This window comes from Equus asinus, chromosome 15 (assembly GCF_041296235.1).
Source record: "Equus asinus isolate D_3611 breed Donkey chromosome 15, EquAss-T2T_v2, whole genome shotgun sequence".
NCBI lineage: Eukaryota > Metazoa > Chordata > Mammalia > Perissodactyla > Equidae > Equus > Equus asinus.
Window position 1 is genome coordinate 8,454,248 of NC_091804.1, and position 13,500 is coordinate 8,467,747.

The 13,500-nt window shown below is 42.1% G+C and overlaps 1 protein-coding gene across 15 annotated transcripts in view; it reads left to right on the forward strand.

Moving 5' to 3' along the window:
* KIF16B (kinesin family member 16B) overlaps positions 1-13,500 on the forward strand; it is a 277,231-nt gene that overhangs the window by 182,574 nt on the left and 81,157 nt on the right. For 9 of the 15 annotated variants that reach the window (XM_070485534.1, XM_044747818.2, XM_044747819.2 and 6 more), the window contains 4 exons: positions 2,260-2,412; positions 4,322-4,418; positions 5,133-5,183; positions 6,524-8,931. In XM_070485534.1, the coding sequence (XP_070341635.1) occupies positions 2,260-2,412; positions 4,322-4,418; positions 5,133-5,183; positions 6,524-8,626 (2,404 nt within the window). In that variant the 3' untranslated portion in view covers positions 8,627-8,931. Of the gene's footprint in view, positions 1-2,259; positions 2,413-4,321; positions 4,419-5,132; positions 5,184-6,523; positions 8,932-10,853; positions 11,475-13,500 lie in introns of those variants that run through there. The other 6 variants (XM_070485541.1, XM_044747823.2, XM_044747821.2 and 3 more) reach the window with 2 other exon arrangements.

The following is a 13,500-nucleotide window of genomic DNA, read 5'->3' on the forward strand; positions in this document are numbered from 1 at the left end:
AATAAATAACAATAATGCTATTACTTCAGAGAAATAGGTCGGAGGTTTAAGAAAATGATCGCAGGTATGTTATGTAAATAAAATTGCTGGACAAAGCTCCAGCCCCAGGAAATTTAAAGTAGCAGAGGGCACGCTCTCAATTTGTATCCTGCAGTGTGCAGTAAGAATGCAGCAGGAGCTTTTAGCTTGATGTCGCTGGCTTTTGTCAACCGGCTTCAATCCCTGGGCATTTAGTATTAATACTCTATTATAGCAGATACAGTCCTGTGATTGCCACGGACGTGATTTCCCACCATCAGCATTTCTCCAGAAGCCGCGCAGAGGCTTTTAACTTCATGTGTTTTGATGGAGTAGACTTTTCTATGACCTAATTCAGGCCAACAAATTCTGAGCCCTTTGCTCTGACTGTGATGCTCCTGCAGCTTTCTGTGGGTGTTGGATTCATGTCTTATTATCCCTCTGGGTTCTCCTGCCTGACTTGACCACTTATGAAATTCTGCAGGTGTGAAATTTTAAATGCATGTGGAACCAGACAGGACAATGGTGCACTGAGCTTGGCTTTCCCTGTGGGCTGGCTTTATGAACAAGATTTAATCCGTTTACTGGCTTCCTTTCCACCCACTGGTCATGTGATCTCTGGAAACAAGTATCAGGCAGTTAGAAAGTGGCAGAGCTGCAACTCAAGTCTAAGTCTACGTCCCACTCAACTCTTTGTCCTGTTGTTTCCTGGCCACAGAGCTGCTGCCTAGCAGGGCCAGTCCTTCATGTGTGCTGCGACCCTGTCCTGGGATGCCCTGTTTGTCCTTTGCCACCCATATAAATCGTGCTCAGCCTTCAGAGCCCCACTCAAACCCCTTGGCTCTGTGGAGTCTCCATTGCCTCAGCTCTGAAAGATGTCTTTGAACAGCTCCAGGAAACGTCGTCTTAATTATAAACATTGGCAATTACCTACTTCCCTCTCATTTTCCTTCCCATCTCTGGGACTGTTTAATATTGTTCCATGGTTCTTTGCCCACCACATGGCCCCTGATATCACTCTTTTATGCTTATTCCCTCCTCCGTTGAAAATGCTATATGGTCTGCAAGTTGATGCTTAGTGAGTGCTTGCTAATCAGTAGGCAGAGGAAGGGCTGAGTTAAGCAGGGCATTGCCTTCTGTGGATGCCATGAGTGCTGACCCCTGCGACCTCATAATCACATCTCGGAGAGAGAAGAGCTTGGCTTTCATGTTTAGGATAGAGCAGTCAAGCCGCTGCTGATGACACCAGAGAGCTGGCAGTCATGGTGGTCAGCCTCTGAAGCTAGAATCTCTAATTTTTGGTGCTGAAGGAATTTGGAGAAACTAGTTGACTCTCTCATTTCATATATGAAGAAATTGAGACCCAGATTTCATTAACTTGCCCCAGTTCACACAGTGAGAGGGCTACAGCCCCTAGCTGAGTCTTGTGTTCCCTGGACCAAATTGACTGGCAAACTTGTCCGTCTAGACTGATGACCTGGATTCAAGTGTGCCTGGGCCAGTGGGAGAATGGCCTTACACATAACCTGGTATTAGATGTATCATTTGTTATTAGAAATAAATGTTTGGTTCCACAATTTATGGTTTATTTTAATTTCTCAGGATACTTGGCCTGCTTTCCTAGGTCTCTCTCACCTGTTTCCCTTTTCCACACCGTCTGCCTTAGCCAAAGTGGATTCCTGGTGTTCATGGCTTAGCCCCTTTGTTAATATTGCTTTCTGCACTGGAGAACCTTCTATCATCATCTCCAAATGGCCAAATTCCCACTGGCCTCTGAAGACTCAACTTAGAACTGCCTTGACCATGAAGGTACTCCTATATTAGTGATTTTAAAAACTCTCTAAAGCGTGGATCTCTTTTGTCAAACAGAAATATTTAGTGGGATCTCAATATATGATCAACAGCCAACTGTTTGTTGAAGCAAAGGTAGGGGGCTCAGAAACCTGCATATCTCCCTCTTGGATTGGCTTGGAGTACAGTAAGAATATCTTTGCCCTTGATGATAAAGCTCTCTCTGACTTTTGGATGCCTGCAGCACTTGTTCTGAACCCCTCTTGTGGCCCATTATCACGTTATACCTTGTCTTACAGGTATGTGGTACCTTTTCTACTAGAAGGTAAAGATCTTTGCACAAAGAGTTTTTGTCTGGATCCCCCAGGGTTTCCAGAACAATGTCCCACCCAATGATGATGCTCAGGAAGTACTGTTAGTGAATGAATTCATGTAACTCCATCTCTATAGGTTAGAACATGAAATCCAGCAATTGAAGCAGAAGATCTGTGAGTTTGATGGTGTTCAAAAAGGGCATTCTGAGACCTTGGAGGAGAAAGCTGCTTCTTCCCGCTTGCCATCCAGTGCTGAAAAATCTCACCTGGTCCCTCTGATGGACGCCAGGTAATGGACATTAAACTAAAGTCATTGCTCCATTTCTGATGTTATTTAATGACTCACTGTACTTCATGTTGGCCAGTTTGCATGTGGAAGGATCTGTCAAAGGCAACAAGTAGTACGTGTCCCTGAAATGTGCTTTGATTTCATCAGCAGCTGCCTGGCCCATGGTGGGGTAAAGTATCATTTGAAGGGCACCAAAAACCTGAGACCTGGCCAGCCAAATACAGGAATGTTAGTGCAAGTAGTTTGTGCCAGAAGGTAGAATTAAAAGGTCCAGGGAAACCAGCTTATCCAGAAGGGAGTGATGCAAGGCCGGGTTGAGAGGAATAAAGAAGTAGAGTTCATTGAATCAAGAGGAAGGTCTTGTGCTGACACTTAATTTGTTGAAGTCATTGATTACACGTAGATGAATTCTGTTACAAAAATTGTACCAGTACATTCAGAGTGATCATGAGTAGCAGAAATATATATCTGATGTTACTATAGGAAAATGATTCTCAACTTGGGTGGTGTTGTGAATTGCCCTGTGGCTTAGAGCTCTCAGATAAGTCGATTAATCATCCTTTACCTATAAGAAAATTAATTGTTTTCCTCAACTCTATCTATATCATGGGGACATTTCAAATTTGACAGTCCTAAGCCCTGGGTATAAGGAGATACATATTTGGATGTCAAAATGTACTTGGAATAGCGTGAGCCTGTGTAGCTCTTTAAATCTAGGTCTGCATCTTCTGTGGGCCTAGTTTAAGATTTAAGTAAAGGTCCAGGGAGGTAATTCATTTGTAAGTGGCCTTGGCTCAGGTTCAGTTGCACATGATTTTATTTTTAATAGTGAAAGATAAATACTGTATTTTATTACCCTAATTCCATTCTTCTGGGCTGTTTTACCTGAAGTATTAATTTCTTTACCTAGCATTTCAGAAAATCATTTAGCTGTGGTCAGTAGTACAGAAATGTTTATAGGCTTATACATGTACTTAGAAAGATGAAACTAGATTTTCTTTTAGTGTGCTAAGATGTAAACATGCTAAACCATTCATTTTAACTGATCAGTCTAATCAGTGTCTGTAGAACTGGGGGAGGGAGAGCCTAGAACTGAGTAAGACTTCTATTTGGGCAGTTTGAGCCACTAGAAAGATTTTAGATAGAACTAAAATTCTCTAGTCTCCCTGTTTCCTTTGGGTGGATGGTTATGTTTCATACAATTTCACCTATGTTGTATGGGGTACCAGATATTCAGTTGACAGCTACTTGAAAAGTCAGCTGTTTCTGGCTTCTGCTGTCTTAGCCCTGTGCCAGGCATTTTGGAAGGTAGAGACCTTTAAAATGTGGTGTGTCCTGGCCAGGTGCGGGTAACCTAGCTGGAGAGAGAAGAGAGAGCAGGAACAATGCAAGACATAGTTCCATCAGAATATTGACGATTCGTAGAGAGTGCGTCCACTTTTTCTTTTTGTTTTCTTTTAATCCTCTTAAATGACTTTGTGATTGAGAAATAACTATCTCCATTTCTGTGTGAGGAAACCGAGACTCAGAGAGGAAGTGTTGGGTCTCAAAGTCCAAGACCCATGCTGTGAGGCTGTGGAGCTGTCTGAAACCCGTGCATGAGGTTCTCCCCTACCCGCAGCAGGGCCTCCGCCAAGGACATCCAGGAGAGAGGTGGACGGAATCACTTAGTCTCCCTTCAGTTCCCAGGATGCTGTTATTCATCCAGTTCTCTCTCATTTGGGGAAAACACAGATGGTGAACACGTGGCATTAGATTTCTTAGAAAGTAGAAAAATGTTTAAGGTCCCGAATTATTGTTTGGCGTTTAGAGTGAGGAAGTTCCCTGTTATGGAGGGCATAGTGAGAAAGGATCTCAGATGCCCTGACTGGTTAGAAGGGTTCAGAGACCCTGTCTCCATTGTTTCCAGGATCAATGCTTACATTGAAGAAGAAGTCCAAAGACGTCTTCAGGATTTGCATCATGTGATTGGCAGTGACAGCAATACCTCTGCAGATCTGACGAAGGTGAGTGAAGGGCTGAGTGAATACAGTCATTCATTTTTAATATGACCTTTCAGTAAGTTATTGGTGGTGGTGGTGGGGTCTTTTATTACTGTTTCTCAGTGAGAAAATTAAGATATGATATGTTCTAGAAAGATTAAATGTTGCTTGAGTGGAGCTTAACAGTTTATAAAGAGTGCCAATTCAAGAGTAACTTTACTTTAAAACTTTGTACTTTTGGGGGAAATTCTTGAGTGAATATAAAGTCTTCTAAAATGCTTTATTACTTTGATTTGTAAAACTTCTGCATGTAATGTTTTTCTTTTCTCTCAAAAAATACAGCTAATTTCCTTAAGTATTTAATTTGCTTAATAAATTATCCCAAGTAGAAATATTGTTTAGCCTTTTAGAAGATACATATTTGTGACAAGTTGATTTTTATCAGAATAATGACATTTCATTTCTACCTGAAAATTAAGAAGTATCCTAAGGGAATCTTACTTTTAATATTCTTAGAATTTTAAGATTAGAAATAAATGGTTCTGTTCTCTTACAGGCAGATGGATCGATAGTCATGTTTACCTTGGGAATGTAAATTCTATAGAATGGTTGTCATTGTTGAATGACAAGTATGTTTCCTTAGAATTTTGTTCCCATAAATATTTCTAATCAAATCAGTTTTCCCCCTCTATGAACATGCTGTAATTTAATAGAGAGGGCTTTTTCTTTTCTTTTCAGGATAATGAGAAACTTCACAATGGCACCATTCAACGTAAGCTAAAATATGAGGTAGGTAATGATTTTTCAGATTGATAGGGTCGCCTTAAATTATAGCATGCTCGTGTGATTAAATTTTCTTAATGTTTAGTTGCATAATTAGAATTTTGAAGTCCCAGTGAGATTAATGGCTAATAGGGAAGGCAAGCTATTATATGGACTTAAAATTAAACGGAATCCTGCAGGTTGAAAATGGCTTTGACTTTATTTGAATGGCATATGGCTGTGGTGGAGGCTCTTTGCCCAGTTTTTCATTGTAACAGTATCCTTTCCCTTGGTCTGCATTTAAAAGGCAGAGTTATATAATCAGAATCAGATCTGGGGTTTGGAAATGAGACTGAATACTTCTTGATGATTTAAAAACCCTGCTCACTTTGTAGACTGTGAGTTGGCCGTAGTACAAAGGAAATACTGTTGGTTGATTAGCTAATTTCTCCGGTGGATTGTCAAACCAAGGTTTATTCAAACATATGATTTGTAAGGTTTCACTTGTATTTTCCTCCACTGAGGGACTTGTCTTTCCCATGCATTCCTAAATTAAAAAAAAAAAGACAAAACTACTAGGTGGTGGAAATCTAACCGATGGTGTCCATACATTACTGAGCAGAGAGCCAGAGGTGTAGGAGTGGGTGTTCCACAGTGGGCTAACTGACTTTGGCCATCGCCGTGCCTTCAGTTCCAGTCCGTCAGTAATGACATTATCTTCCTCTGGACATCCAGCTCCTTAGCAGATAACTTCGTGAAGGGCAGGACACTGCCTTCCATTGCTTTGTGTCCACAGTGCCTGGCCTGCAGCAGGCACGCAGTAAGCCTTTCATGGTGCTGGTTTGTAGATACAGTAATGGCAATCTGACCAGGACAGATAAAATTAAAGATTCGCATGAAATGAACCAAGAGGTGAGAGAAACGTGACGGTTGGAATACTCGTCAATTTCTTTTGGCCTTGCCATCTGATTTTCATGAAGTGTGCCCTGATTACTTTTACATTTTGGATATATGGTCATGGACTTATTTTCACAACTAAATTTGACCTTTTGAAAATTGCATCAAAGGTCTTAGGATTTATTTTAGAGTAAATGAAATCTTAGACCAAGAAATGGATACTGTGGATACAACGCGTTTCTATCAAAATACTCGGTAATTTATAAGACATGGAAATTGATGTTCTGCGTGTGAATCAGATCATCTGTTCTTAAATCATGTATCAATCAGTACAAGTGGCTTAGGCTTTTGCTTTACCCTCTGAATTAATCCACACAATGAACCAATGACTGCAAGAATCTTCACGTGCGAAAGAATCGCAAAAGGTGCTACCCCATCCCCATTTCAACTGTTTTTGACATCTTGAACAGAAAAGGTATCTTGCCCTGCTGCCGCCCAGAGATGGTACTGACACTTCCAGCAGAGAGGAGAGGAGTAAGGTGGGTCAGAACAACCACCGGAGTCATCCAAGGACACAGAGCATCTCAGGCGTGACAACTCCCTCCTCAGCATCACGAGAGAGAACCCACCAGCAAAGGGATCAGCCTTCAATACACGAGATGCTGCAGAACAGTGATTGTCCTGAGCACATGGGCGGTTTTCAAGTAAAACATTTCAGTCTACCTAAAATTTCTTTTATTAACGAAAGCAACACCAGCGATGCTGAACATTTGCAGGGTAAGTCAGAAAACTTCGGTGAGTCGATGACTCATAAAGATGAACACAGCTTGGGAATCGAGTCCAGCTGGACTTGGCTGCAACATACGTCCCAGGAAGTGTCTATAAATAGTGGAAGCAAGCAGACCAGGCAAAGCAAGTTACTGTGCGTTGTTCTTTCTGAAAGTGTTTCTAGCAAGGAGAGCGTTTCCGACAGTGTTCCTCAGAGCGCACCAGCCTCAAAGTATTGTAGGGTGCAGCAAACTGAGAATGAGTTAGCTGCTGAAACCGTTACTTCTCCAGAGTTGCTGACTGATATCAAGACAGAAAGAAACAGTGGATTGGGATATTTTTACCACAAGTTCTCAGACCTTTATAAAGATACCAGCAGTCACCTGCTACAGGCTGGCACAAGGGTGATCAGCCAAGCCAGGCATGTGGGGAGCCTGTGTGACCCCAGTGGGCTCACCTCCCACATGACAATGTTCATCAGAAGAATGCCAATTCTGAAACACTTACCCCTGGATGTGCCCTTGAAGTCATACACGGTGTCATTAGAATCTCATTCTTTTCCCCAGAAAGCTCAGGTTGGCAGCAGTGACAGCAAAGAGGCCAGGGCCATTAGGCCAGCAGAGAGCATCATGCCATACAGAGCACCGGGCCCTCCTGCTGCCCTCTCAGCCACAGAGTTCCCAGGGTCCTCGCCCTGCTCAGTTTTCCGCCTGGAATATGCAGATACTAGAGGGAGCCCTGCATTCAAGCAGATGCTTGTGCGGTTCCCAGACGACATGCTGGAACTCCAAGAGGGCCCTGTAAAAGACCTTCTTGAGCACGTGGCTTGTTCCCCACCAGAACTTCTGGGTGACATGAATGAAGTCAGAGGCATTTACTGGCTTGCTGTTGCAAACTGCGCAGAGCCGGACCCCCAGCCGGCGTGTCTGCTCCTGCTTCCTTCAGCTTTGTGTGCTTTGGTTCCGTCAGATGACGGTCCAGGCTCTCTGGGCGTTTTTCACGCTCTCCCTCTCTCTGGACTACAGGAGATACAAATCGGCTTTGGTGGACAGAGCATTCGATTCCTGGGCTCTGCAGAGAGTCTCCTGCTCACTGTATTTAGTTACAACAAAAACCTCTGTCAGCAGATATGCCGTGACCTCCTTTGTGTGCTGATGCCCACATCTGAGGCTGCTGCCTACACTAAGCATCCTTTGCTCCAGGAAGATCTGGTCCAGCTTTCTCTTGATTGGAAAGCTGAAATCCCTGATTTAGTTTTGGCAAACGGAGTCCGGTTGTCATCCAAATTCAAGAATACCTTGGTTGACATGATTTACTTTCTTCATGGGAACATGCAAGTCAACATCCCCTCTCTGGCAGAAGTTCAGTTATTGCTCTACACAACGGTCAGAGTCGAGGGCGACTCCGGCCAAGACTGTTGCCAGTCACTAGTCCTTCTGAACACCCACATTGCACTTGTGAGGGAAGATCGAGTGTTTCATCCTCACACTCGGTCTCTAAGCAGACCTCCTCCACGCGCACAGTTTGACGTGATCAAATGCCGTGCTTTAAGCGAATTCAGGTGCGTCGTTGTTCCAGAGAAAACATTATCAGCAGTTGAACTTGTCTTTTTACAAAAACCTGAACTTCCACCAGAGTCAAGAAACGGTCCATGTAAGCACTCTGAAGAAGCCCAGAATGACCAGTTGGTCCCCTGCCCGTTGTGTCTCCAGGGCAGTCAGAATGTGGCCCCCGAGGTCTGGAAACTGACCCTCAACTCTCAGGATGAGGCTCTGTGGCTGATCTCACATTTGACAAGGCTCTAGGGAGGTGGCCTGCAGAAATACTCTGCCTGTTTTTTGAGATCTTTAATAATATGAACATGATGAAAGCAGTCAAGGACTATGAATAGTTCAGTGTAGCTAACTGATCTGAAACTGGAAAAATGCAGACCTCTAAAATTGAAAATGTAAATATTTTAAGTCTCTAAAATAAAAAAAAAATAGCTGAAAGCAGAACAATGATAAAACGTCTTTATCACCTTCTTGATTCATTTTCTTGAAACTCAGCCTTGTGAATTTGGGCCCACCTCATTATTTGTGAGATGATTAAAGCATTTCTGATTTTGTTTTGCGTCACGTCCACTTATAGCATGGTGGCTTGGAATCTGTGTGTGCCTGCTGGATTCCGGCTAATTTGTGCTGCCTGAAAAGGTGCCCGATCTGGCAGTGACCTTCATTGACATCCTCCGTTTTAGCCATGATTAGGACAGCTCTGTAGCAGAGCACATTAGTGATGCATCAGGCTTCCCAGAAGGACCCAGGGATTTGAAATGCCCTCCTCTCACTGTAATGCCTGCAATGGAGACAGCCCTGGGTGCCCTGCGGTATCTTCTTCCTTAGTTAATTGCCTTTTCCTTCTTCCTTTCAGACTTCGTGACTATTCCTTTCCAACCTAGGTGATTTCAGCTCCTTACTTGGTTTATTTTTGACTACCCTTCCCGCTATTCCACATGCTCTCTCTTTCTCTGAGTTCTTGTATTTCTATCCTAGAAAGGCTCTTCATCCCCAAGTCTGACTTTTTCTAGTGCCCTCTTTATGCTGTCTGATCCAATATAGGGTCACGGCAGAAGGCATTCAGCACTTTTCCCTGGCTGCCCTCCCTCTTGCCTCTCACTTAACCTATCACTCGTAACTTCTGACCGAAGTGTTTTGCTGGCCTCCCGTCTGAGATGAGCTCATGCCCATCATCCTCACGGAGGTCTTCTGTCTTCACAAAGTGCCGTCTAGTAGTCACTTACCCTCCTCCTCTCTGCTCTTCCGAATCTCTCTCCTCTGATTGACCCTTTCCTTTGTATTCACCTCTGTTCTGCATTCCTGTAAGGAATCAGATTACACATTTTATGTTTTTATTTCATCTGACCCTGAGTTGCTCTGCCTGTGTTCTCCTGTCTCCCAGCTATGTGTGTTCTGCTGAATCCCAAAGTCTCAGAAGGGAGGAATCATAGGATTTTATTGCTCCGTCCATTCTCCTTCCTCTCCCGCCAGGATCATGCTTGGCCCTCGGTAGCTTGCAGCTGAGTGAGTCAGTAATTCTGTTAAACCATTGATTTTAGCCCTGGCACGAAGGGGTCATTTTCTATTCTGGTCACATCTTTGAATAACGTGCAAAATAATGTCGTAGCCCCCTCTTCCTTTCTGTTCCTAATCTATGATATAGACAGTGTCGCAGCTTAACCCACGTAGCAGCGTTCCGTCTCCCTTTGGCCAGGAAGTGCGGATCTTCCCTCTTTCCCCATCAAATCTAAGAACAAGCTACTGAACTTGTTCCACATTTTCGTCATTAATTTTCCTCGACCCAGGTTCTGGAGAAGTGAACGGGAAAGGCAGGAAACTGGATAATGCATTAGGACCCACAAACTGGTGGCCATGGCCTTATTTGCAGTGGCTAAGTGGCTGCTTTTTGTCTTTTTGAGGCAATAGGATTCAAATGTTTTGGGTGGAGTCTGTTTCTGTAACTTCCACAACACCCCACTATCACACACTTACTTGGTCACACAGACACATGTACACACCCTGTTGCCTTCTGTGTGAAGGCTTTTGAATCTGTGATGAGGACATCATTAAAATTAGTTAGTTTGTCACATTCTTAGCTGGTAGATCTCCTACCATGGGAAAAATTTCTAAAATCAACCATGATAGTCTTCTAATGTCTTACTGATAATATTTCTCCTAATTTATTTTCATATTTTTTCACTTTTTCAGCTAATATACTTTGCTTTTTGCTAATTACCTTTTTTTAATTGTCCTAATGAGTATTTTTTCATATATCCTTGATAAGAAGAACAGATTTAATGATCATGAAGAGCAGAGGGAGTAGAATGTAAGATGCCAACAGAGGGATGCTATGGCCAAAAGGAAACAATACATAAGTAGTATAAAATTTTTAACTAAGAGTGGTATATATATTTAACAGACAGACTTGCTTATCCTCACAAGTAAAAAAGCATAATTCTACTATGATATAAATTTTGGTCTTCGATATTCTTTACAGATGGAGCATGCAGCAAACATAAGTATTGCATAAAAATTGTGTTATTCATTATGACTTCTTCAGTCTGCTTTATGATCCAAGTGGATGACAATGAGGATTACGTTCAGATCTCACCACATAGGAGAAGCAGCCTCCAGCAGTTCAGATTTGACATGTCACTTCTCTCACCTAAGCGTACTTCTTACCTTGAGATCAACTGTGGTCTGATGTGAGACTTTGATTTACTATCCATGAAGTACATATTGAGGTTGTCATAATGCCTGCAGAAGCCAGTAGAGTAGTGTTTGTGCCATGATCCACTGTGACTTCAACCCCAGAGGCCTCCGCCTGGCTCCACTGGCTCATTTGTCGGGGGTTCTGAGGCCAGGACTCTACTGTAGTGGAGCAGGCGTGAGAGTCTCAGCGTGCAGCCCAATGCCCCATCTTCTCCAGTGTGGTGAGTTCCTGCATCCGAAAAAAATTAGGCTCATACGTGCTTTGTTATGTTGCATTTTGCATTGTTGTGATATAAGCATAAACATTTACATTGTGGGACTTGTTAATGCATTCTAGACAATACCTCTTTGAGTACTTTTGAAAAAGTGATTTCATCTGAATTTGATTAAAATCCATTTTACTCACAGCTGCGTTGTTTTGCAGACTTGTGGTTGGCAGGGTGAATTTACTTAGTCTTTGTTGAAAAACATTTCAAAACAGTTTGTTTCCCCGTTCTCATTTCTTCAAAAAATATATGTGCATTCTTTGGAGAGAATGCTTATGCCTTCCAGCAAAAGTAATTACAGTAATTTTACTTACATTCTTTTTCCTAGGTGAGTTAAAGTTTTGAATAAGTAGATTAGAGCACTTTTATTAATGCTTCTTCAATGGTCAAGCAGTCTTACTGGATAGACCAGTTTCTAGTGAGCTCATTTTGTTAATTTAGTTACACAGCCCCCAGTAGGCATCTTAGACAATTTTGCTTCATTCCTTAAAGTGTCTTTGTGGTGGATTTTATATCAGTCGGCTATTGCCAAATATCCATCAACCTCGAAAATTTCAGTGGCATGTGAAAAAGAAAAAGCTTTTATTTCTCACAGATGCTTTATAAGTAAATTAAGGTGGCTGTGCTGTAGGCTACAGGTCATCTGCAACTCACTAGGGTTGGTCTGCACCACGTATCTCATTTTGGGGTCTATGCCGAAGGAGCAGTGGCCATGATGATGATGACAGAAGCACAAAAGGGCAGCCATGCTTTGTGTCTGCTAACATCCCATTGGCTAACTCAAGTCACATGTCCAAGTCTAAAGTCAAGGGACAAGGAAGTACACTCCATCTACCAAGAAGCCATGGCAAGACTGTGAATATCTACTCCTCCTCTTCCTTCTCCTCCTCCTACTACAGGGGAGAGAAGAACTGAGATCAATAATTCAATCTACTGTGGATGCATTCTGTCAGGGTTTCCAGGGTTCTATTGAAGATAAAATTTGGATAAAACTTGTAAGACTTCTCCCTAATGGAAGTATTCAGGTACTGGGAAGAACATATATCATAGGACCTTTAAAATTACTAGTTCAACTTGATTTCCAATTCAGTCTTTGCTTGACACCTCTATGGATGGGCTGATCACTGTCTACTTCTGAACCAGTTGATTTGTTGGGAACTGCTCTCGTTGTTAGACCCTTCTTCCGATCACCTTCCTTGTTGTGATCTCTATCTGCAGAATCTGTCCATCCATGGCACACCCCTGTAGCAGAGCAGAACAAATCTGTTCCACAATTTCTATTATATCACAGGCCTTCGAAGAAGACAGTTATCTCTCTCACCTTCTCTGATTTTTCTTCTTTACCTCTAACACCCTCTGCTGTTTCTTACACAACACAATTTCAAACTACTACCTTCTGGTCTCTTGTTAAGGATGCACCCTTGTAATTTTTTAAAGCCTCCTTTATAAGGAATAGAACTGAATAATCCAGTCGGTGAGAAGGAAAGAGATTCTATTATAAATTACTCATTCTGCCTTTTTAAAAAATATCTAGTCAAAATCTTTAGTTGTTGAAGTCACAGTGGATTGCAGTGGTAACAATCCCAACCACCCTGTATGCTGTGGTCTACAATGGACAGAGTTCTTTCCCATGTATTGTTCCTTTTGAGTCCCATAGTGATCCTCCTGGGATGGAGGAATTGTTGTCATTTATCTCTATTTCATATTTGGGAATTTAACTCAGAAGGGATCACTTGATTCAGAATTAGAGCTCAAACTGAGACTTTCTTCCTCTAGAACGTATATTCTTTCCACAAAGCCAAAGTCACCTGTTAGTCATGGTTATTCTTGACATTGTCTGAGTAAATTTTTAGTTTTTTCTTTTTCATAGAAATGAATATTTGGAAAAATTAAGTTGATTCTTTTCTGACTTGTAAGTTTTTTCTTGGAATTTGTCAACGTTAAAGATTATTTTTCTGAGTTATTTTGGGTCTTTTTTTCAAGAATTGCCTTACAAATTTCTTTGCAATTCCATTGTTTTCTTGTATGGACCTATCTCTCTCCTTTGCTTTCTGCATGTTTAGCTCCTATAGAAGAAAAGCCTGGATATAATCATAGCTTAAATATGGTACAGATAACCTTGTATGCTCAGTGTTGCTCCTTTAGTTGGAAGGTTAAACAATGTGC